The sequence below is a fragment of the Mus caroli genome, chromosome 12 (assembly GCF_900094665.2).
Source record: "Mus caroli chromosome 12, CAROLI_EIJ_v1.1, whole genome shotgun sequence".
NCBI lineage: Eukaryota > Metazoa > Chordata > Mammalia > Rodentia > Muridae > Mus > Mus caroli.
The window spans coordinates 74,207,992-74,234,431 of NC_034581.1; the positions used below are offsets into that span (position 1 = coordinate 74,207,992).

The 26,440-nt window shown below is 44.5% G+C and overlaps 1 protein-coding gene across 1 annotated transcript in view; it reads left to right on the forward strand.

Moving 5' to 3' along the window:
• The window catches only part of Rad51b (RAD51 paralog B), a 512,935-nt gene that overhangs the window by 461,509 nt on the left and 24,986 nt on the right, over nucleotides 1-26,440 (forward strand). The window contains exon 9 of the mRNA XM_029484370.1: nucleotides 1,936-2,039. Coding sequence (XP_029340230.1) covers nucleotides 1,936-2,039 — 104 coding nt within the window. The remainder of the gene's footprint in view (nucleotides 1-1,935; nucleotides 2,040-26,440) is intronic.

Genomic DNA, 26,440 nt, shown 5'->3' on the forward strand with positions numbered 1-26,440 from the left:
GGGGGGGGGGACAGTGGAAGGAAGATGGAAAGGTTGTGTATCTCCAGGAAATTGGAAGTGAGTTCATCTCTAAGGTGAGAAAGACCTGGCCTCTTATTAATAATGAACATGCATTTCATAACCACACAATGGCTCTTTAGCATTTGGTATTAGATAGGAAAAACGCTGGCTGTGCCCAGTTCCCTGGGGTCCACCCAGATGAAGAAGAGAGAGAGATGAAAGACAGAAAGGGTAAAGACGTGCTCTCTGAGGTAAAAGTCAACAGAGAAGGCCAGAAGAGTCTGTAGGAGTGGGGAGCTTTATCGCCTGCTGATTCGAGGTCAAGGCTTGTGAGAACTGAGAAGTGGAAAGGACACAGGAAGCTCAGAGAGATAAAGTCAGAGGGAGGGGCAGGGGCAGAAGACAAAGACCACAGAATATACTGTTCAGGCCTTAGCATCTTATCCTCCGGTATGGAGGACCAAAAGGACTGGATCAGGGCGTGAGGTCATCAGATGCACATAGCCAGATTATTTCCACCTTCCTCTGTTCATGTATGGGTTGTGTACACATGAGCCAGGGATACTTTAAATTTTACTCTTTTCTATTTGATGCTAAATTCTTTAAATCTCCTCATTGAAGTCCATGCTATTGATTTTTCACCCAGTGCATTACCTAACTTTGGGGTTCCAGAACTGTTGTATTATCAAGGGGTGCGTAGACCTTTGTCAGAGTCCTGTTCTGTGCATTACAGGATGTTTAGCAACAACACTGGCCTCTACCTTCTAGATGCCTGTAGCCCTCCCACTTAGGCATTGGCCAACAAAATCACCTCTGGCTAAGACCCACTGAACATCATTTCTCTGCTGTGGTTTTTAGACCCAAGAACTTTGTGGCTGGGTGGAGCTGGTTCTACCTTAAACTTTGTCTGTCCTGGGAAAGAGGACCACTTACTACTTGATCATGGTGAGGTGCAGATGAGATGATGCCGTGAGGAGGCTGTGAATGATGCCTCGGTTTGTTTCAGTTCATTCAGTGAACATCTATGTTCTCAGTCTCCTCATTGATAGGAGATTGAGTTTCAATGGGGAGCAAAGTGTTCCATGGGCCCCCTCAGGCCAACTTCCCTGCCATGGCCTGGAGTCAAAGAAGGCCCAAGATTGAGGAGGAACCCTCAGGCTGTGTCAGACTTGGATTAGAGGGAGCTGGATTCCCTGAAGCAGGGCTTGGCAGCTTGCCTTTAAAGAGAAAGGGGATTGGAAGTAGGGATGCTTTCTCCTGGTCGTGTCAAAAGAGATCAGTGAAGCTTTGCAGACATGAGATAGCTGTCCACGTGCAACTTGAAGTAAGCTAGGAATTCACATGAAGTCCAGTTCAGATCCTCCTTACAGGAAAGTCTTAGAGGGTAAAGAAATGTTTCTCTTAAAATAGAGCAAGCTAAAGCGGACTGGATAGGAAAGGCTGAGCTCGCCCAGATTCCCTTTTGGCTGTGGATGTTTACAGGGAGAGAGGGCAAAGGAATGTCATCTATGCCATGAGATTAATAAGGAAAACTGAGTTAAGATGCATAGCAATCTAAACGAAGATCTACTAGTTCAACTAAACCAAGATGGCTCATAAACAATAGAGTAGCGCTGTGCCCTTCTGCCAAGGATGGGAGAGGTGTGGTTCTTTTTGAGTAGTGGCTTTGTTGCCACACCATGCATCTTCTTGTTAATGTGTAACTGCCTTTGTTTGCCCATGGGGGGGTCACTTTCTGCTAAGGCTGAAGGACTCCATGCTGACTCTTATTTAGTCCCCAGTTCCTTAGTGCTGGCCTTCTCTAACTCATCTTTTTTTGTTGTGATGAAGCTTTGAGTACCCTTCTGAGTAAGAATAATGACTGAGCTTAAGTCAAATGCCATGTAAGGCAGGACCTCTCTGCAAACTACTAGGTTTTGTTCTGTCTCCTTGCAGGCACTTCTAGATCCAGCTGTTTGGTAGCTGCACTAGGAAACACATGGGGTCACTGTGTGAACACCCGGCTGATTCTCCAGTACCTTGATTCAGAGAGAAGGCAGGTGAGTGAGTGCTCTCCCAGAGTTCTTCAAGCGTGAAGGTAAGAAAGAAAGATGAACTGGAAATCAGAGCATCTGAAGGTGGTCGCCACCATATCTGTCCTGGGCAAGAACTAACTGACCGTAAGGAAAACTCTCCTGTCCTAAGAGCAACTAAAATAAAACAGGTGGGGGGGGGGATGGAAGTGGGGGTAGGAGTGGAGAGGTAGGCTGGAGGGGAGGGGAGTTGGCCATATCACAGGAAAACAGTTTGAGAGTGGGTCCTGCGGTTAGCATTTCCTCAACATCTGTGAATGACTGGTGACCACTCTTGGAGATGAGGGATTTAAATTCTGTTAGGTATGTGTTGAGAACTAGCTAATTTGTGAGCAAATTAAATAGTTGCCATACCTTTTCTTGGCATGTGTGTGTTTTGAGACCTTAAGGTGGACACCTTCTACTTAGTGCTAAGCCCAGTGTGTAGCTTTCACATTGCCACATACGCTAGGGGGTTTAAGAACTAGGTATCATCAGAGGGTGCTCTGAAAGCATAATGACTTCCTCAGGTCCCCTTGTTTAGATTTCTGGCCTCAAGAGAGAATCCCTCTATTCAGAAAGTAATACTGTCCACCCCCTACTTAATCTTCTCTCCCAAATCCAGAGAAAGGAACCCTAGAGCCTGATCTTTTTAAAACTCACAAAGGTTGTATCTCCTGATGCCCTGCCTCAACTTTATCCCACTTTTTGACCAGACTGAGTTAGCATCTCTCAGGAAATCGGGCAAAGGCAAAAGATTGGGTGGATGCCCTGATGTTTTGAGTGGAGAAGAATTCACATGCCAGATTTGCCAGCTAAATACACAGCAAATCCAGGTTAATAAAGAAGGGGGTGGGACTGGCGGGCCTTTCCAGGGGAGATGGGGCAGAATGGTATTGCTTTTATAGCAGGAGATAAATTGACTCTTGTAGCAAGGAGCCAGGGCTCATCAAATACAGACATGGGCATTTATTTGCCTTTTCCAGACAACTTTATGGATGTCCTTGGTTACAGACCAGAGGATTCTCCTTGATTTTCTTGGGCTTGTGTAAACAGCATTTCAGCCTGGACACTAGGTCAGCCCTGTTCCGAGAAGATAAAGCTGGTTATTCCATCCAAGGAAGCATTCCTGTGTTTTCAAGCCCTAGCATGCCTGTTACTCAGGGACACCTTTCCACTGTGGTTCCAGTATCCTGGTTCTGAGGCCAACACTTTTCTTGATGGAATACATCCAAACGATTTCTGGAGAACCTCATGACCATTGGTGTGTCCCTTAGATGGGCGAATGTCAGTGGAAAAGCAGTGTGTAGCTAGCTATCAGAAAAACACTGAAAAGAGCAACATTCTTTGTGAATCGGTGTGGGCAGAGGTCTCTGTGACCACCAGGGCTGGCAGAGTAACAGTCCTTGTGAGGTCAGAAGGAAATCCAGTTAACATGACTTAGCTGGTGTTGGTTCAAACTACAAAAGTCTGACACCAAGCAGTTTATTTTAGACACATTTAAGTACAATAAAACTTTGGGAATAAGTTTCCTGGTAAAGGTTATCTCAATCCTGTGTGCACAGTAAAGCTTAAGGCAGGACTACATCAAAACTCTTTTTGCAAAGCACACATGACCTCTTCTATTGATTAAGGGCCTAGGATCTGGTGTGGTCTTGGTCGTATAGATAAGGTAGAGGTCATCAGGCTATACAGTACTTGTGACATCCGTAAGGATGGATTCTATTGACTGAGAGACAAAGTTAAAGATAAAGGTCTAAGGAGGAAGAGTCTGGAATAAACAATCTAGGGGATTCGGGTGAGGCCTGGCCCTACAGATAGCAAAGGTCACCAGGTTATTAACTGTATATCCCCTCCTGGCCCTCTGGTATACAGAACAGGTATACATCCCTTCCACTGAAGAGACAAGCCTGTGTATTTAACATTGCTGGTTTCCTTAGTGCTTATCTGTGAGTACAGGGACTTTTGTGTTCTCAATGTCAGTATTGGTTCTTTCACTTGATGGACCCCACTTCTTGAAAACCCATAGTATCTCTGCCTTTGATTTGAGATGGCTTTCTTCCTGAAACATACTGATTCTGTGATCTTTCACATACAGCACCATGGAATCCAGGCTTCCAGATTCTAGTTTTTCTAATTCTAGATAAAATTTATAAATAAATAAAGTTAAAAGCATATTTTTTGGTCTCCTTATAACATGTTCACCATGTCTATTTTGTCAGAACCAACAGAAAGTACTTGACAGAACCAATGTTATTTTTTTGTATCTTTGGTGACTTGAGGATTTGGGTGGCTCTGACTATGAGGGTCAAACACAGGCCATTGATTACACGAAGAGCACAGGAACAAAGTGTGGATGGAACAGTGACCATCTATGAACCATTGGTATGATCTACAAAGGGAAACGTGTTGCCCTGGTTACCAGTCAGCAGCAGACTTGAATGCCTTCGAGTCTTCTTTTCAAACAATAACAAACAATTAATAAAAATATGACTGGACTACCAATCCAGACAAGATCACATACATTTTAATTTCTCAGAAGAAATATACTGTTAAATGTGTGACCTAATACCTAGGATAATAATACCTATAATAACACAGCTCGGTCTGATGTCCTTATCTTGCCTGAGCAGATAGTGCGCCTGGTGATTCACTTGCTCTTTCCTGTGGTCTTAGTTCATGACAACACAGTGAAGCCATACGAAGATAAGACTTTTTGGTGATATGGGTAACAAAACAATCCTTTCAAGTTAGTCTAGAAATACCTTCTTATGGTGCTTCTCAGCAGGAGAGCGCGTAGGGCCATTTCAGGATGGTCAGTACTTCTGAGACGCCAACTCGAAGGCGGCAGGTATCGCTTGTATGTCTTGGTTTGTGTTTTGCTTTCAATCTGCAAACAGAGACCACTCTACCAAGGGATCAAACTTATGGGATGAGGATGATGTTTTTATCCTGCACCAGGGCTTCTGAATCTAAGGCTTAGTCTGGGATCATGGGGCCAGCAGGGATGAGGCCAAGCTGAGCAGCCTAGGAGTAAAGTGTATGGTCCAGAGGAAGCAGCCCCCCTTGGCTGATTATTTTCTTCACACCCAGGAAACTTTGTAAAATTATATAACTAAGAAAGAAATCTCCTTATCAGGGCACAAGCCAAGTTCAGCCTCTTGTTTATTCTGCTTCCGTGTTAGCAAAAACCTTCTTAAGAAGCTTTCTTTTGCGTTAATTCGGGGCTCTTTCTAACTCAGCTTTCATTTGCACCTTCCCTGTACTGCTTCAGCCCTGCTGTAGTCATTTCGCAATATTTTTCTTCTAACCAAAGACATGACTTTCGAGTAGAATGAAGGTGGTCTCTACTAGGCTTTATGCTTATCCTTGACCTTTAAAAATCATCCAAAAATATGTGTGAGCTCATCCAAGTGCATGGCTTAGAGGTGCCAGGAGGAAGGAGGCATAGTTCTGATCCAGAGCACCTTCCAGTCAAGGAGGGGAGATTTCGTGCATGCGCGCATGGATAATCAACAGGGAAGCCAGAGTAAGGGATACTGAAGTGCCACCACAGGATGGTGTCTGGGTAACTCCTGCATGGATGGCTAAAACACTATGAATCTAAAGAAAGGTGAAACCATCAGGGGCGTCCTAGAAAGCACTAGGAAAGGCTGGGGGGACCTGAGTAGTTCCAGCCAGTAGTTCTCAAGCCTGGCTGCATTGCAGCTTCAGTATGAGATCCTTTATGAAATACCCAATGCCAGAGCTCCATGCTGACTATTGACTAGCCAAAGCAAAGCCTCTGCCTGGGGAAGGGGGAACAGGAGAGCACACATAAGCATCAGCATCCGTTTCATGTGTAAAGCTCACCCAGGTGATTTTAATGAACTAGCCAGGTTAAGAGCTCGTGCTTTAAATAAGGATAGGCAGAAAGGGAAGATGTCAGGATGGTGCCCAGCACAGAAAAACAGCTGGAAGGTGGTCACAGGATGGTACAGGGTGGATTCTGCCTTGTCACTGAGCAGAGGGTTCCTCTCAGCATTTGTCTGACAATTCTTTTTACTGAATCACCCCCTGTCTACTCATTATGGCAGAAGATACTAGAATCAAAGAATGAAGAAATGTAGCCGATCCCCTCTGATTGCTCAGTTTGCTTGGAAAGACAACCATGAAAATGGTATGTTCTATAAGAGTATCAATAATTAGTAATTGCAGAGTCCATAGAAGGCTCTGCCACTGGTAAAGGTTCTGGGAGGATCAAAGAGGCTGAAGAGTGGCTCAACAGTGAAGAGCACTGACTACTACTCTTCAAGAGGTCTTGAGTTCAATTCCCAGCAACCACATGGTGGTTCACAACCATCTGTAATGGGGTCTGATGCCCTTTTCTGGTGTGTCTAAAGACAGCTACGGTGTACTTATGTACATAAAATAAATAAACACATCTTTAAAATTAAAAGAAAAAGGAGGCAGCAATATACACAGTGACTTGGCCAAGACTAACATTTGGGAAGTTTTTGAAGCATCGGGTTCCCTGTGGTGACTCAGAAAGTTGGAGCGTAGGTGGCTGTGCTTGAAATGATGCAAAACCTGATGGAACCTTCAGAGTATTTTCCATCAAATCCTCGTGAAGCCTGTTCCTACAAACCACATATGGCATTATATAAATTTTGAAGTGCCCAAGAAGGAGTAATGAAACAAATTAATCCTGGCTAAGCCTCACACCCTCTTGATGAAATAAATATTATGACTCTCCTATTTCAACAGATTGGAAGGAAGTAGCCATTTCATATAGGCAGTTTATTTGAATAGACTTTATAACGGTATTTTCATCTTCTGCTCTGGAGGCACCCTAAAGTTATTGAACACTTGAGGGATGAGCCCATATGTTGATAAGACCAATACTGTACATTCAAGCCCCAATCCTGATTTGGATCTGTGGCTTTCCTCAGTGCCATAGGTTGTTGGCGGTCCTGGACTTGAGTAGCCAGTGTTTCCTTTCTGATGACGGCGTTTTCTCAGAATCCATTTTATACTTGTCAAAGGCCCAGTCTTTGTCACTGCGAAGACATAAGCCTTCATTGACACCCCACTCCCCCACTTCCCTCTGGATTACAGTTGTATTGGAAACTTATGTCTCTTCCTGTACTCACAAGCCCCGAATTAGGAGCTCAGTGAAGACGTAGCTTCAGAGCTGAGGACATTGTGTGACACACATGTAAGGTCTTGGTTCTGAAGGAAGGTGAAAAGGAAAGAGGTGGACAAATCCCTCTTAGTGTGCTAAGGCGACAGGAGGCAAGTTCCAGGCAATCGTCGTAAAACAAATGACGAGAAGGAAACGTATTTTTTATTAATACATGAGCCCAGCCTTGAGTTACTCTTCCCCATACTGAATGTCGCAGCTTAGTAGTTCCTTTAAAGCCCCAGTAGTCAGCTAGAAAGTTCCGCTTCAGATTACAACTGCAAGCAGACACCTGCGTAGCAGTGTAATAGGAGTATTGACCACAAAGACAGTTCAGAAGCAGTTTGCTGGGAGCTATGGAAGAACCGGAGCCAGTCTACTAGAATAACCAAGCCAGAGCCCTAAACATGGCCCATGTCACATGAGAGAGGGGTCCTACAGCCACCTTTAGGGGCAGGTGTCTTGAGTTCTTGAGGGTACACAAAAGTCCTTAAGGTAGAATTGGCCACGATGTGAGGTGTATGCCTGTGTTCACTCAGACATTAAATGATGTTAGGTTGCTGTAAGCCACAGTCAGACACAGTTTTGTGTCTCCTTGCTTTCAGATCTCTCTGAAGATTTCTGCTCCAGAGAGATCATACTTAGTTAAGCCTTAACACAAACATAAGCTGTTCTCACAGACAGCTTCTAGGTAATCATACCATCTCGCTTGCTTTCCACCCCAGCACATCTGCTTGTCTGCTCTTTGTAGGTAAAGAGAGAGAGAGAGAGCAGGGGAGAAGTGGAGGGTGGGGAAGAGTGATCACAGATCACATATGCAAAAGAGAGTTTGGCCATGCGACTGGGTGGGAGGACCTTCTTTTAAGCATAAATATCTGCAGAAACAGCCAAGGGAACATGGAATTCCAGCCAAGTGCGTTGCCTTGAGTATGATCGTTGCCTCCCTTTTTAGACTGCTCAAGTGTGAAATCTGAACTTTTGCCCACACTCCTCAATCAGAAATGCTCTTAAACAGGTATTGTACAGATTAGGAAAATGGTGACTTTAAAGACTTGGGCTTTCTTTCTTTCTTTCTTTCTTTCTTTCTTTCTTTCTTTCTTCAGGCCACCAGGTAGGTAGGAAGGTAAGTAAGGAGGTAGGTAGGAGGGCAAGTAAGTGGATAAGGAAAAATCTGAGGAAATTCTACTTGAAAGGATGCTATGACCACGGTTATGTTGAGTTGGTGTCACAGAGCATATACACGGGTCTAATAGAGAAAAGGACAACACTGTTACCAAGTCAACAACCCCTATGACTATCTCCACACTTAAGAAATACACACACACACACACACCTGAAACGGCTCCCTGGAAAAAAGCCAGTGGCTAGGGGCTGGAGAGGTGGCTCAGTTGTTAAGAGCACTGTCTGCTCTTCCTGAGGACTCAAGTTTGGCTCCCAGTACCTGCATGGCAGCTTACAACAATCTGTAAATCCAGTTACAAGGATCCAGCACCCTCTTCTGGCCTCTGCAGTCACTGCATGCATGTGGCACACAAACATACATTCAAGCAAAACACACATACATCCTCCTCCTCATCATCATCATCATCATCATCATCACAACAACATTTTTATCAAGAAAAAATCAGTATGCCTGCTATCACCATTTCTTAATGGGTCCCAGGAAAGGGAGCTGTCTCTTAAGGCCTTGGGCACATTCAGTTAAAAACACAGGTGCAGTTGGTGCCTGGCCCTTCCATTGAAGGCCCTTTATTCTAGCCTTCAGCTACGACAGATCATGGACCCCAAGAGTGCATCTTCCCAAGGAGATTCTGAGCACCTTAGAGACTTTAAACGTCTAAATAAAAATGAAAGCTTTTTTTTTCTTGGTCAAAGTAGAGTTGTAAAATTAGTTTTTACCACCATCTCAAAAAAGAAAAACCCCTGAAACACCAAAAAAGTGTAGGAAACATATATGTGGGGATAAAGAATATATTTATTAGTGTATTAAACCATATACCCTTATTTTTGTAGCAGGCTTATTCCTGCTTACATGTCCTTCCTTCTCTCCTTGAGGATCCTGGTCTCCATCCATCAGGAGCCTAGTGCTAGGTCTACGCAGAGTTCTGAAGGCTGAACCTAGGGAATAAGCCGCCCTCTCCATCCCTCTCCAGCTCGGAGGAATTTTATTTTTACATGCTATTGTCTGGTTCCAAGTCCCCTGGTGCAGTGACCCTCCCAGCTCTAACTTGCAAAGGAAAGGAGGCCAAATAGCCGGGTGAGATTTTTTTTTTCCCAGAGAAATCTAAGCAATTACAGGAAGTAAAAGAGACACAGGGCTTTGGAACCAAACTGAAGACCCTGTTTGTCTAGCTTTTTTTTTTTTTTTTAATGCTTTCAGTTGGGAAGCAACATAGGAAAACAGCTATGCGCTCTCTTGGACAAGGCCTGTGACCGAGTCAAGGACACTGAATTGTGTTTGGCTCATTTGAAAATGAAGGTAGGGGAGGATGCGGCATTCTTTAGTTATGGGTGAAGAACAGACCGTGGAACAGACCTTTGATTGGGGGAGGCAAAGGGAAAGAAGGCTTTCATATCTTCATCAACTATGAGTTGGTTGGCATTTGCATCTGCATTTCCCCTAGAATGTGACAGTGTCTCATTTGAAATCCCTCCTGGTTTATCCAGTGTCCCTGACTACAGTGAGTCACTGGATAAGCTAAGGTGCCTGTAACCCAGGAGGCCCTGGGGTCATGCCGGAGGAAGGGTCTGAAGCTTTTAGGAGCCTGTTGGTGACTCTTGCAACAGCAACTCTTAGACTCATGCTCTCTTCTAACCTCCTAACTAACCTACAGTTGGGCAAGTCTCTGGGGTTAAGTGACTGATACACAGTCCTGAAGCTGGCAAGAAATGGGCTTGGAATTAGAATTCACTTCATCTCACTCCTGACATGTTGTCATTTTCACTATTCCTGATGAATCTTTAAGATAGATTCTGAGTTTCAAATAAGTCCCCAAACACAGCAAATTCTTAGGCTAATAGGTGATGTGCTATTTATATCTCCTATGACTTTCAGTAATTCATTAAAAAAAAATTCTACAGAACTCTGCAAAAAAAGCATTATTACAAACACCTTCCCACTCTACATTGCAATGAATTATAAAAGTCAGTCTTTGAACCTTGGGCCCAGAGAGGAGACTCGGAATCTTTTTCTTACTTAAACATCACAGTGGAGCAATTCCCCGTGGAGGATCTGTGCTCACAGACAATCTCCTGTAACTTCAATTGTGCTCCTGGAAGGACACTCTCCAGCCCCAGGCTTCCTGTTGCCTGCCTTCACAGGTTAAAGGCATTCAGTCCTTTTCCTGGACTTTTTTCTTGGTGCTTCCAATGTGGAAGATGCTTTGTGCTCATCTCATTTTTGAGTCTTACATGTTCCCTGCAAAAAGGCCTTACAGGGCAGGAGGCAGCAGAAAGCAGGAGGCATTCTGTGTAGGGGCCCATTTTCTGCCATGTCAGGCAGGGCCTCATGCTTGGTCCCAGAGTTCCCGGCAGAACTGAAAGCGTCTTCTAGGAGGGGAAGAGTTAGCCTGTGACAGAACCCATAATGGTGCAGCCTTCAAGGCTGACTCTTTCAAATGCATGATTGCCAGTCATCACCACAATAGTCCTTCAACACAGGCATTAACACCCCCAGTCTTACCAAGCAAAGCTGGGCTGGTAAGATAAAGAAGGATATTCAATGATAACTTCAAAATGTAGACAGGTTTGTACCGGAGCTCCGGAGCCCAGGTAACATGTCATCGGAGGTTTAAGAGGTTTTGTTGGTGTTACTATCATTTACATTTTTAAGGGTGGGAATTAGATGAGGGACTAGAAAGTGACATTTGTCTCACAGTTAATGGCTCTTATTCTGATTCTCTCTTTCTCTGTCTGTACCCCCCAACCCCGCCCCCATTCCCTCACTGCTTCATGCTTAGTTTTCCTGAAAGACAGCTGGATCTAGAATGTCATTTAACTTACCTTCAAAGAGTTACCACTCAGGAACAAGGACACGAAGGGATGATAGTCTGATGTTTTCTTCCCTTGTTCTGAGTGTTATTTTGCTTTAAAAATACTCCCGACAGTGGCCGGTGAAGAAGTGCTCAGTTCTTTCTGGGTGTGTGACTCCAAACACCTTGAAGCAGGCCCAGGTCATAGTACTACAGTCTGGGTGCTGTTGCCAGGGAGAATCTATACAGTGCACTTTCAGGCTACCTGGCCCTATGGTCTCTGCTGTTTCCCAGAAGGAGCTGCGGCTGAGAGTACAGAGTCGGGTACAGTGCTAATTTGCATTTCTCATCCTTCCTGAGGTCCCTGACTGGAGCACTGGGTAGAGTGAGGCTCTTCAGCATCCAAAGAGCTCACAAAGTTAGGAGCAGGGACTGGATGCAGACAAGGGAGTCACATGATGGGTGTGTGAGGGTAAATGGATATGTCTCTGGCATTCGATTCAAATTGATGAAGTCTTATGTTACTGTAACATTTTATGATACGCTACACATTATCAAATGCATGATTGGTTGTCAGAAGCAATATAAATCATTGGGCTTTCGTGATTTCTGCTGCTTCATCTAATTTGGAGTTTTCAGTTGACATACTCCTTTCTTCCCTCGGCCTTCTTCCCCTGTTGCCCCTCTCCCTGTCTCTAGCCTTCTCTAGAGCAGGCAATGGCTCTGACAACTGTCTTGGGTAAAATGCTTGAAACAGAGGCTTTTCATCTTTGGGTCTCCTTCTGGAAGTTTCCCTTCTGGGCTTGGCAGAGCTTTAGAGTCTTGGCATTTTGGACAAAGACGATGTGTGCTTGAGTCTTGGACTCCTGCTTTATTGTTACCAAAGGGACTGTGATTTTGAGAACACCTTTGGTAGCCAGGCTGTGGTGCCTGCATCCCCATGCCTACTCTCTAAAGCTTCTTTTCAGAACTGGCAGTAAAGACCCAGGGTTGGAATGTTGACGCAACCCTCCCCAACAGAGCTCTTCACTGCCCATTGGAAGCACAGATGAGATACATCGTCACAGAGCTCATAAAACAGAACCGAGCGAGGTCCTGGGTGTAGTTGGGAGAGACCAGGAGCTGTCTACCCAAGGCCCCCACAGTCCTGGCTTTGGGGTTAGTTTCCTTTGTTACCCCAGCTATTTATTGGGTTTCTTTTGGGCCAGTTACTCTTCTAAGTTCTTTGTGGGCATTCTCTTGTTCCAACCTCGTAATAACTCTAAGGGGTAGGCATTTCTAGGTATGATTTATAGGTGAATACACTGAGGTTTATAGAGCTTTAAATTTTCGCTCTAAATCGCATGGCTTCTGGCCCAGAATTTTTCTTCTCCTTTGTGCCATATCCAGTTATACATATGTGCTCCCTCATCTACACCTCTGGGTTTTTAACCTTCATCCTATATTATATCCCATGTTAATGTAAGGTTTTCATGCATGCACTTGGAATTAATTCCTCTGTTCAACCCCTGGGGGTAACTCCCTGAAGTGGTTATATTAAATAGAATGTTTCCTTCAAAGAATGGGATGATCTTTACCTTAAAAAGGCTACTTTGATCTCCATCAAGCTTAGATATTTCCTATGGCTCTGTGGCTCCATGTGCTACCAGAACAGTTCTGCGAGAGAATGAGCTCTTGCATCTTGCTGAATCTTCCCATCCCTCAGAGAGATCTCTGCTCTTTTCATTCAGCTTCCAAACTATGGTCTTGCCAGCAGCATCTTTCCATGGACTGGCTTCTGCATTCATTTTGTGTCCTTCATTGTCAATGAAGAAAGAGAGGGTGCCTCTGTGGAGATGTGCTCACCTTTAGAGCAGCCTTTTACTCATCCGCCCAGGATGTTCTCCAGTGAGAATGGGCAGGGCCCGTAGCAGACCCCATAAATGCATCCCTTCCTTCATGGGTGGTACATAATGACTTAAATTATATCTGACCCCTCACTTTTCCCTTAAAATGTCATTTTCCCACATAGGAGGCAACTTCATGGTTTACCTTTAAGTCCTGAGTTGTCTGTTCTCTGAAAGTACCGTTCCTGCCCTCTACTAAAGATCTGATCAGTGTCTTGTGAAACGAGATGACTGGCCATCCTGTGGTCTTTCACTGGTATTCCTTTGGAAGGAGCAGGTTTAATAGATTCAACATGGCCTCCAACCTTTCAACAGCTGTTCTTATACCATGTGTTCCCTTCAATTAGTAGCCACTTATACAATGTTCTTTCTAGATATACTGCCCTACATTGGGCAGTTCTGTGGGCTCTTCCTGGTAACTGATCTTGATTTCCTACTGTGACTCCATTCTGGCACTGCCCTTCCTTTGTATGCCATCCCACCCCTGCTCTGAGATCCTTGGGACTGGCTCAGCTGACAGCCATCAGCATTTCGTCCCATTGATTTGAGCCATCAGCATTTCATCCCATTGATTTGAGAAAGCCAGTTCTCTGAAGCACCATTCATAACCCTACTCTCAGTGGAGCAGTCCCTGGGACTCCTCCACAGCAAGGCTCTTACTACACGGTATAATTAATTGTCCAGAGGCCAAGTATTTCCTAAGTAAATCCATAGATGAGTTGGATGAGTGTCTGCCATAGCACTGGTAAGACCTTGTTCCCTTTTTGTTCATATATTAAAATGTGATTTTTAGCCCCTCAGCTAAAAACAAAAGTGTGTGCTACCGTTTGAATGTGCTCCTTCCCAAGCATGTCTTGGAAAGTTGATGGTTGTTGTAACTGTGTTGAGAGATGGAACAGGGGCATGGTAGGGAGATAGCTCAGTAGGTAAGAGCACTAGACATGAAAGCCCAAGAACCCAGGTTGTCACCGGAACTCGCATAAAAATCCAGACGCAGATATTTGCATCTACAATTCCAGCATTCTAATAGCAAGATGAAAACAGGATTACCCCCAAAGCTCAAAGGCTAGCCTGCCTGGAGTACTCAGTACAATCACAATACCAGAGAGACTGCCTCCAGGGAGTGGAAGATGAGAACCAGCCCGGGACAGTTGTCCTCATGGCGTGTGCACACACATCACTAATTAACTCATTAATTTTATTTTAAAGATAAGCAATTTAAGAGGTGGCTGTGCCGTAAGGTTTTATGACAAGGCTAATGTATTTATGGTAGGAGTGTGAATTGGGCCCCCTTTTATTTCTTTCTCACCCTTCTCTTTTTTACTTCTGTTATGTGATTATGCAAGAAAGAGTATCACTAGATTCAGGCATTCTATCTCAGATGTCTGAGGCCCTAGAACTGAAATACATGTCTGTATATTACTAATCACCCAGTCTGTGGTATTCAGATATAGCAATAAAGAACAGTCTAAGATGGTATATAATACATGTAAAGCCTTTAGTTACAAAATTTATTCAAATGTTAGTATTTGTTGTAATAGTCCTTTGTGTGTATCTAGCCATAAGCACAGGTCCTCTCCTAATTCTTCTGCCTTCAGTTAGGCAAACCCTTTAACTGCTAGAACCCTGTTATTTTCTGTTACAACCCTGGCTTCTGAATAGGCAGCCATCAGAATGAAATGCTTGGCGGTGCCCACTTGGGCGAGGGAAAAGAACAGGCTTTGCAGTAGACCCCTGCTTTCTTGAGGAAGGGGGCGGGGTCTCCTATGGATAGCCCCGCCTCCTTCCCCAGATAATTCTGGAAAATTTAAGGTCAATGGGTACGATAAGCAGTGACTCTGGAGGACTTTCAGCTTCAAGGGTTTTTGTAAAACACCCCCTACAACTTGGCAATCAGGAACCTGCCTTGTGCATCCCTCCAGTAAGTAGCCTATCTCCTCTCAGACACATTCTCTGCCCTTCCTAGCTCAGTCACAAGAGAACTGACCCCTACAGTTCATATCCCCAGGGCTCCCTTTCCCTTCATTCTGGATAAGAATAAAGAAGCTGTGTGTTCTTCACCGAACCCTGACCCTCATTCCCCACCTCCAGCCCCATCTCTGGCAGTTGTATTGGTTCCATGTCTCTGGTCCCTTTGTTGTCCAAGATCCAATGGGTCGAAACTTCTTCAGCCTCTGGGCTCCAGCAGCAATGGGAGTTCTTTTCCTCCAGCCCTAGGATAGAGACAGCTTCTTTTCATTGCTATTCTCTTTTTCCTTTCAGCCCTTCCTCAGCATGCGTTAACTAGTTCCAAAAATTAAATCTCTCTCTTGAATCTCCTGGGAAAATCCCTGTTTCTCTGACATAGACTGATATGGGTCTAAAGTGTTCTCTCTTGATAAATGGTTTGTGTAAAGCTCAAGATATGTTCTTTATTACCCAGTTCCCCAAAGCACTCCTCTCATCTCCAGTGGTTCTCTAGCCAGACGAGTCAGGCTCCTGAGCTGGCTGTCTTAGAGGGCAAAGATTTTGTGCAGCGCTTCCTGAATAGCATGGGAAAAGGAGCTCTTTTTGGCCTCATCTCCTTCCTGTAGGATTTTCCAAAACTTTCCAGATGTATCTAAGTTCAGGAAACATTTTAATGACTGGAAATAGTGTCTTGTGGGGGTGATGGGCTTAAAACTAACAGGGCCTCCTGTGAAAAGGGTCCGTTGAAGCATTTCAGGGAGCTGCATGCACAGGTCCTACCTCTGCCCTCCCCTTGGGAAAGCATGGCAGGCTCTCATCCTTTAGTGGATTCATCGTTGGGAGGGATTGACATTCTCTAAATGCCCCGATCATATGACAAACAATTCCACAGTGTTCTTTGTTGGAAGAAGGGATCGTCAAATAGTCATTGATTGGGATTCTAACTCAGGGGCAATCTCTTATTCTATGAGGAGACCTGTATATTAAACTGGGGTGGGGGGAGCTATTTGCCCCATATTAATGACTATAAGATTGGCCTAAATCATAATAAGTACTTTCTAAAGCCACAGTTACTAACTCAGTGAATTTGAGCCCTCAGGTTCTATTCACAGGACCCATATAGTCACCCACAACCATATATAACTCGAGTTCCAGAATATCCAACACCCTCTTCTGGCCTCCATACATGTGGTGCACAGCCACACATGAAGACAGAACACCCATACCCATGAAAATAAATAATTTCTTTAATATTTTTCCAAACTATAAACAAGAAAATCACCATTCTTCTCTGGTGGCAAAAAATCTCAGAAATTTCCATATTTCTATCTCTACAAGTAATAGATCAAACCCCATGTCTTTGGAAACAACTTGAGTCAACTTCCTTATTGATTTATTTGGAGAGTTCACATAGTCTTTAATACCATAACCACTGAGCAGGATACTCAACACGGTTATTAAAGAGCAGGCTGCTAATGAAAGGGAAGCAGGTGATATGCACAGATGGACCTGAGATTCCTGGTCTCTGAAATATCCAGCAATGTGTGTGTGATAGTGTAACCATATATAACTCCAGTCCCAGAGCATTCCACGCCCTCTTCTGGCCTCCACAGGTACTGCATACATGTGGTGCACAGGCATGCATGAAGACAAAACACCCATCCACATAAAAATAAGTAATTTATTTAATATTTTTCCAAATTATAAACAAGGAAATCACCATGCACTTGAGTGCACTGCCACGCTTTACGAAGAGAAGGGCGGAGTTAGGACCTGTGTGTGTAAATCCCTGAAATCCCTCAATGAACTTTTCTCAAAGCAGGCCCTGTTAGTTTCAAGCCCACCATCCCAAGTATAGTTATGGTTATATATATTGCTTCCTTCATTAGCCTACAAAGAATTCTACAACACAAGTCAGCCACATATGCAGTGCAGGAGCATGGCTACATTTGAGTACACTGAACGTTTGTGTAGCCTTTCACATTTCTTCAAAAATTAAGATTAACTCATTAATTCTAAAATAAAATATACATACAAAAGACACTGTCTTCATCTCAATAGGTACCATGCGGGGCGGGGAGGAAAACTTTTCATTGTCAAAAGGACAATGAGACTTTAAAATCAATTCTCTCTAATAAGATATCTGATCATGGACAGATGGCTCTTCTATAACAGAGAGCCACTGATTCTTCTGAAATTTTAAAAGAGGTTCTATATATTATGTGTACATGTATATCTGCATGTGGGTTTATGCATATGTATGCAGTGCCCACAGATTCCAGAAGAGGGCACTGGATACCCTGGAGAAGGAGTGACAGGCAGTTGAAAGCTGTCCGTGTGGGTCTGGGAGCTGAAGGCAGGTCCCCCCCACAAGCGGTGTGCACTCCTCTCCGCTGAGCTGCCCTTCCAGTCCTGGTTTTCTCTTCTGCACTCTCTACTTCTATGAAGAAGATGAGACACTGCACTCTGCCCCTGCTTTAGGCAATAGGAACATTGTTAGTTATCTTCAGGAATTGCCTCATGGCTTATCTGTGCAAAGCCATATCATATAATCCTATAGTTCAGCTGTTTACTTGGCCAGTGACTTCCTTGTGAAGTGTTTCTGGACAGGTGGTCAAAGGAGCACTGCTTAGACTCCGCCTGCAGAGCATATGACAGTTCAGCTGCCTGAGCCTTTCTAGGCTGAATCCAGAAAGGATGCCCTCCACCTCAAAAAATCGGAACTTCTACATTCCTGGGTGGGTCTGAGGTACACAAACCCTGAGATCCTCTGCCAGCTGATAGTGTATGTATATTCTGTGATGGAAGTGGCTTTAGCTCTGTTTGCTTCCTGTCTGCAAGCCTTCTCCTACCTGCAGGCCTTCATCGGCCCTTTCCATCCCTCCAGTGCCTCCTCATTACATAATACAGAGCTAGAGTAGTTGTCTCTGAGGGACCTTTGGGTTCTAGTGGTCTGTGAAATTCGTTCTCTAGTGACCTTTAAGAGTTACTGAACCTATCTTAATAAACCATATCTGAGTGCTGGGTATTGTATGGCTCTGTGGGGTGTGTGTGTGCACACGTGTGCATGTGTGTGTGTGTGTGTGTGCGTGCATGCATGTGTACATACATATGGCACATATGTACCTGTGGAGGTCAGAGGTCAGTTCCAGATGCCCTTCTCAATCACTTTCCACCTTAGTTTTCAGACAAGGTCTCTCACTGAATCTGGAACTCGCTGACTGGCTAGTAGCTCTACAGACTTCCACCTCTGTTTCCCAGACCCTGTAATCTTAGGTACACAGTACTGCCTGTGCCAGCTTGTTACATCTGGGCTGCAGATATGAACTTGGGTCCTCATGCTTCCACAGTGAGCTCTTCACCCACTGAACCATGTCCCCAGACCCCATAACTTTTATCCTTACCCTTGTCACCATCATCATCTCCCCTTCCTTCTCCTCCTCCTCCTCCTCTTGTGCTCAAGATCAAACTCGGGGCTTTATGTGAGCATTCACCATTGTGGAGCTGTACCTTCTGCTCCACATCTTTAGTAACACGTGCTGTTATTGGTAGAAGTCACACTTGAGATCAGATTGAGGCTCGGAAAAGTAAAGCAACTTGTCTAACTTCACTTAGTACGTAGAGCTGTAGTGAAGTCAGATCAAAGCAGGGCCATAAACAGGTAAAGAACTGCCTGTGTTGGGGTTGACCCAGGGCTGCCCAAGACCTGGGCCTCACCCAGTGAACTGCTCACTCGATGCCGGCTCCTCTCCAGTAGAGGAGCCTGGTTTCGGTTTTCTCAGATGTTTACTTGGCCTCTTGCTTAAGCATTTGCCTTTCCTACTCAATAGCAATGAAAGGACAAAAAAAAAAAAAAGAAAAGAAAAAAAAAAAAGCCCAAGGCTGGAAACATTTTGTTTCCTACAAAAAGAATACATTTTGCAGCCAGCTCTGTGGTGGAAAGCATTTTTTTCCTGTGGTCTAAGAGATGGGTTGGATCCATGACAGAGAACTCAGCCTGTGGCTTCCCAGCAAGTCTGTGCAAAGCACGCTGTTTTTCAAAGGAGTGTTTAATGGTGTTGGATACGTGCAAGAGTGGACAGATTAGTCTGTTTGGGTGTCTAAGAGCATCTTCACGAGCCTCTGGATGTCTCGGGGCAGAGAGAACCAGGGAGTGGTTTTCCACATGCCGGAAGCATCAGCATAGCCTTTAGGTTTTCACCACTCTCATGACAGGCAGACACTCAGAGACCGAAGGAATGAGAGGAGAGAGATACACGAGCCTTGTATGGATTTGCAAGTAATCAGAATGCTAGGGACTGTGGAATTTTGACCTGTCGCATTTCTTTCTGTTTTCAAATGCTCAGATCCACGACATGGCATAGGTTTTTTATTAGATGGCAGGGTGGTCTGATGGTAACACACAAAGTGGGAATTCTGAGGAATCAGTCTCCACTGTGGCCAAATTTAGGGTTCAGTACAGTAACCTTTGCCAAGATTTTAGATAAATCACTTTGTAAAGATTACATTTCCATGTCTTTTTTTTTTTTACTTAAAATTGATTTTTAAGTTCTGTGCTTATAAAAAACAAACGTGCTTTTAATGGGATGGAGTTTGAGCATCCTAGCAATCCACAGATATTCATAATTTGCCCTTTATTGATAATTTTATGATCTGATTGAGACTTTGCAGTTTGTGGTCTTTCATAGAACTTTTCAGCGCTGATCCTATGGCCTAGCCTTAGAGATTCTGTTAACATTCTTGTTAACATTCTTGTTAACCACCACCAGAAAAAGTACAGTCCTCTGGCTCCCATTGCCTCTGGCTCTTAAGCAGAATCCCAGCTCAGTGCCTGACACAGACTACATGCCCAATGAACACTGGTTGGCTTAGATGAAGTAAACTCCTCCTCCAGAGTTGACAAGCTGCTGTCTGTAACTTCAGAATCCCAAGTAGAGGCCCGACCATTTGGAGTACAGAACATCTGGCTTTTTAGAAGGGACAGTTGTAGCCACTGAGTCTGGGGTAACCATTTGAAGAAACAAGTATCACTGATAGATAGAGCTGGGAACCCCTCTGCTATACTCTGAGGTAGAAAACACACTTGAACCATAGAACGGTTTTCCTTTAGAGACAAATTGAGATAGATCCATGCCTGGCGTGGGACCCTGGCATGGGATCCAAGTGTGTGCACTTGGACATAGAAACTGGCCCATCCAAGTCAGGCTCATAGGAAAGACTGACCACAAAGAATTCAGACCACAGCTAACCAGTGGGGAAAACTGGAATTTTTTCCCATTTTATCACACAAGGCAATAGGCCCGTTCTCACAGTAAGGGGTAGGGTAGCTTAGGGGGATGGTGGTAGTGGTTTTAGTACACTGGCTTACAGATGAGGTTGGTATTTCTATCTTTACTCTTGACAATGAGACAACAGCCCAAATAATAGATCCCTTGGTATATCAGAATGCCAGGGCTAACTGGGCTGGTAGAGCTTTGTGGCTTTGGCTCTTGGCTGACAGGCGTATCCATGCATTAGGGCCATGGCTTGGCAGTAGACAAAGCAGCTGTGTGGGTCCTGGGAGAGCTCTCTGGCTCTGTGGGTTTCTTTGATACGCAATTGAACTTTGGCTAATTTCTCTTCTCATGACTGTTTATGAAGTCCAGAGCTGGGCAAAGAACTCCTTCTGGAGCTCAGAGGCATAGCAAAGGCAGGCAATGGTGTGTTCCCACCGGCATATCTACTTGTAGCTTCAGAGGATGGTCCACAAGACCTACCACAAAGGGACAAGTTGGGGCCAGAGACTACAGAGTTCTCTTTTCAGTTACATACTGCTCTACCTAGAAGACTGGGTAGATCCCTTTAAAGTTCCCTTCCTTCAGAGGGAATGGCTCTCTCATTTGGAAAAGATCAGTAAGCTGATTAAGTTAGTGTTCTCTAGTGCCATAATGCTTAACAACAACATGGGTACTGAGTATTTAGACATTTGTGAGGTACTACAGTGATGTAGATAACCCATCTAACCTAACCACCGCACCTTGTAAGGTAAGTACCGTCACCCCCACCTCCCTGTCTCATACATGAAGAATTTCAGTGGCAGAATTGTTAGTGATTGTGGTTCTTATCACTCCCGAACTTTAGGCTCAAATTCTATAAATATGTCTAAATAATTGAAGTTAGCCTTCTTAATTACCCACTTTAAGTTATAATGGGCTGTCTTAGTTAGGGTTAAATTGCTGTGAAGAGACACCATGACCAAGGCAAGTCTTATAAAGGACAACATTCAAGGCAGGAACTAAGCATGCAGGCAGAGATAATACCAGAGGAGCTGAGAGTTCTACATCTTGTTCCAAAGGCAGTTAGTTAGGAGGAAGGTCTCAAAGCCCACCCCCACAGTGACACACTTCCTCCAACAAGGCCATATCTCCTAATAGTGCCACTCCCTGGGCCAAGCATATTCAAACCACCATACGGGCCTAGGCCATTTTCAGGCAGTATCAAATACACCTGAAATTATGACATCCCTTGACTCACAGACAAGTGTAGAGAAGGTGCTTGGCTTCTCTGAAACTGGGATCATCAAGTGCATCAAGTGCATAGAGCAGACAAAGGCAGATGCCATGTTAGACTGGGGAGTAAATGCCTTAGAGCAGTGGATCTCAACCTGTGGGCCACGACCCCCTCGGCAAACCTCTGTCTCCAAAAAACTTACATTACGATTCATAGCAGTAGCAAAATTACCGTTATGAAGTAGCAACAAAAATAATTTTATGGTGGTGGTGGGGTCACCATAGCATGTATGTATTTAAGGGTTGCAGCATTAGGAAGGTTGAGAACCACCAGGCTAGAGAATTGGAGAGAAGGATGCTGCCCAAGCGTGGAAACTCTAGAGCATCTGGCATCAGAATCAGAGAGCACTGCAACTTTCTTCCCCGTCATTTGTACTCTAACCCTTTGTGCTTTCCATTGCTGTCCCCAAGAAACAGTGGCTTCAACAATAACATCTGCCAATTTTGCCTCAGACAGGGAGGGTTTGTGGGAGCATCACCCCTATAATATACTATGAGATGTTTTTTCTCAATAGCACTGGCAAGTGTGCACCATGGCCCTCGGCTTACAAATGGGGAACTAGGCTTGGAAATGAAGACGTGTCCTAAAGCACAAGCAACTAATAAATGGTAGAAAGGGAGGCAGACCTCCCCCCACCCCCCCACCCCCACACACACACAGACGAGCACCTGGCATTTGTCTTGCCCTTGACCTCTCACCCTTTCTTTTAATGCTTGTACCGAGGTTCTCCTGTAAGCAAACACCCTTCTTTAATCTTCAACCTGTGTGTCCAGGCAGGGCTGCTTGAACCACTAGCTCCACATCCGACCAGTCGAAGGATCATATTCCCTTTCTACCGAGATTGGTTTGCAATAATTGGTGAGCGCAGACTAAGCCAATTAAAGTAAACCCAAGACTTAGCTGGAACAAGGATGGCTAAGCTGGTAGAATGCGGGCAGGGAGCTCCTGGGAGCCATCTTTGCCATGGTGTGGAAGAAAGCCACCTTAAGAGAGACAAAGAAGCCGATCCATAAAGAAAGGAGAGATACAGAGAGACTGCTCCCTGGAGAGACGAGTTTGTTAGGTTGTGCACATCCTCCCTGACCCTGACCCTGAGCCCTGCACTGGATCTGAAAATGTTATCATTGAACTGCGGATCCTGTCCTCCCATTGGGCAGAGACAGGCTCTGATTCTCCAGGTCTGTCTTTTTCTAAACTGGGTCGTTTCTTCGCTCTCCCCTCCTTGTGCATTTGTTCTTCCGGCCTCCCTGTTGACCTTTTCTCTGCTCCCCAACCACAGTACTGAGGGGAAAAGCCAGAAACCTAACTCAGGCAGCCGTGTTGGCTCTCAGAAAAGGTTCAGATGAAGAGTGAATTAAACACACTGACTTAAGAGGCTGAAGAGAAGGCTCGTCATGCTCTTGCCGAGGGCCCAGTTCCCATTTAGGCAAAACTTGTACACATACATTTTTTAAGTAAGTAAATAGACTATTTAAAAAAAAAAAAAGTACTGACTTAGAAGCAATTTAAAAGTCATCCTGGAATTTTAGTTAGCTATTCTGACCGTGGCTTCTTTGTCACATATGAAACTTGATGTCATTGCTTCCACTGCTGAAATACAGCCTTTTCTGAGTTGGTCTCACTTAATCATCAATGAATGATGGGGTGTAAAATAGTCTTTCCAGTTCAAAAGTAGCATCAAGTAAATAAGATGAAACTACTAATGGTTTGGGAAATGAGGTCATACAGCAAGTTGATACTTAGCAGCCATCTACCAAGCTAGGTTATGGAAAAGCCAAAGATGAATGCAATATCGTGTTTAAAAGTCTGGCCAGAGTAAGTCTCAGAACCACTGACCATAATACAGTGTGATGGGCAGGAGGGTAGTGGGGGCATGAGGTCCTACATAGGAGGGGGCAGACAGCAGATGCCAGGACGTGGAGAAAGAAGAATGGGTGTGGGTGTCACCCCAAACACACACACACTATTGCTGAATTGTCTAGGTTGGCTCTAGGGCCCTGGTTTGCCGTGAGGGCATTTATAGACTTACTTATAGGTAGCAGCTATTTGCCAGATGACATGGCAGAATTATAACTAGAGTGGCTGACCTCATACAGTCAAGCAAGAGCCCCCCAAATTGTGCTGGAGTAAAGATCTCCTAAAACAGATGGCAGAACTTTTGTCCTGCCTGAGGCTGAGCGCAGCTTCAGAGAAGGGCTCTAGCAGACCACATTGAGAGTTCAGAGGGAACAAACCATCCAAGCAAAGCAGCATCTCTGTGTTTAACCCACAGGATCAGTGTAGGAATGATCAGGTTGGGGGGGAGGAGCTGGAGCAACAAGCCAGCCCATGGGGAAAGGAGGCTGCTGAAGATGTGAAAAATCACTGCAGGGGAGCCAGCGATGCCCAACAAAATGTTAAAACATGATAATCAGGTTGGGCAGGCGGGCAGGTATGGTGGTGCACTTGGAAGGCAGAAGCAGGCAGATCTCTGTGAGTTTAAGGTCGGTCTGGTCCTCATAGAGAGTTCGAGGACAGCCAGGGCTGCATAGAGAGAGCCTGCCTCAAATCAAACAACAACAAAAAACAAAAACAAAAAGCTTGGCGCCCACCGACTTCTGCTTTCTCTGTGAGGGCCCTGCTCGTGTGACCTTGATGTTATTTAGATATAGAGTCCATCCATGCTCCAGGACGTTTTTTTGACCCGTTGTCCACATTAATCTGAAAAGGCCAGAAATACAGGCATATGAGCCACTAAATCCCTAGACGGCTGCTCATCCTGTGCAAGGCAGCAAGAAGCCAGTGTTTTTTAAAGCACGAGTCATCTCTGGATTCCCAAGGCCTTCTGGGTTACTTCAAAGCTGGGCCTTCTGGCTGCTTATGGTCAGAGGCAGCATCATATTCGTCTTTGTTTTCCCCACTGTCTAGCTCAGTACCTGGGACATAGGAGGTACTCGATAAATATTTGTTGAATGAATATAACATGAAATAAGTCATTCAGTTCTAAGTAACCATTGCTTATACTTCTTGTAAATATGGGTTTATATAATTGCAAAGTGTGTCTGCCCTTTTTAGGTCTTGTATTCTCATTGTGGCCTGAGAGCTGTCAGGGGTGCTCGGCTAGAGTCTGCCTGCTCCACAGGAAAGCTCTGGCAAGCACAAATTGAATATCCCCGCTTGACGACTGACCGAATATGGCAGAGTTCTTACTCCCTTCAACTTGATCTTCCCTACCTGAGGAAGGAAGAGGAGGCTTTTGTTTATGTGTTCTGAAATGAGGAACAAAATTTAATGTATCTGGGGTGTATGGAGAGAATCAGGCAATATAGAATAATATGGAGCAAAAGGAAAAAATCCGCCCCCTAGATATGTAATACAGGCTTTCTCTGTTTGCACTAACTATATATAATGTTATGTGGCCTGCTTGGAAAGTAATCTGGTTATTGCAGATTCTCTCCCACTGTGTGTGTGTGTGTGTGTGTGTGTGTGTGTGTGTGTGTGTGTGTGTGTGCCTGAGTGTATTTACTTATCACTTTTCACAGAAACATGGTATTCAATAATATTAGTTAGTGTATAGGCATGCAGTCCAAAGCATTATGGCATTAAAATGAAATTCTGTGTTCTTTAAACTCATGCCAGGAAAACATGAAGTAGTTTATTTTTAATTGCCAAACATCATCGTTGTCATCGTCATCACCAGACTGGGGTTCTAGCTTGGGTGGTAGAGTGCTTGCCTAGTGCACACGAAGCAGTAGATACAAGCCCTAGCACTGCATAGACTGATAGACTAGATAGACTTGGTGGTACACACCTATAATGTCAGAAGTTCAAATCCATCCTCGTCTACACAGAAAATCTGAAGCCAGTCAGTGCTACAAGAAAGCCTGTCTCAAACAAGTGAGGAATACATACCAGCATTGACAGCAAAATGTGTATTATAAGATCAGGCGTAATATAGCTTCACTTCAGAAATAGCTCTGCTTCATCTAAACCCTTCACCTCAGAACACTGGGAAAAGCTTACTGGGCTTTTATCAGTAGTGACTCTGTAACAGGTGTTATGAACCAATCTTTAAATATACTTACTGTTTCAAGTGTCTCTTAGTCGGGCCTACTTTAATTGCTCCTCTCTCACACAACAGATTATTTTTTAAAGAGAGATGAGGCTATGGTGTGGACCTCATTGGTAGAGTTCTTGCCCAGAGTATTCATGGCACCAAATTACATTCACAGTACCACACATATATACAAATTAAATGTAGATATAATAATAAAAAGGGGATAGTTCAGGAAACTACAAATGACCAAAGACATACAAACTCAGAACAATGAAGTGCTTAAAGCCTGTTTGCATCCCTGGTTCCTACCCCAATCTGTCCCAGGCTCAGGATCAAGCCCACTCATCCTGTGCTGATGAAAGACATTGCACAGTTGATCCTCAAGAAGGCTAAGATTTTCCAGCACGATTTCACTTTTGTTGACATTCCATTGTCATCTTTGGGATCTTATCCCTCTTGGGAACACTGATTGTTCTGCAGGGACCTGTCAACCTACCTGTGCGTAGGAGTCTGGGGCATCGAGGGGGATGTCTTCCCTGACTCATCCTTTCTCCTATTAGTGACTCTTCCTGGTCCCTGCCATTCTTGCCTTGGATAGAGTTTTGTCCCATAGCAATTAGGCAGATCTCTGATTTGCTTCTAAAACATGATTCTCTGATTGGGAAAGAGAAAAGGTTAGGCTATTTAAGATAAAGGCTCTAGGAAACAAAGGGGGTCTTTTTATTCTGTTGGCCTTTTAGGCCAAGTGCTAGGTTGTTAGCATGTATGCCATCCCAAGAGGTAGGTTCCTTGCCTGGAAAGATAGGACCAAGGGGATTATGGACTGAAACTGACCTCAG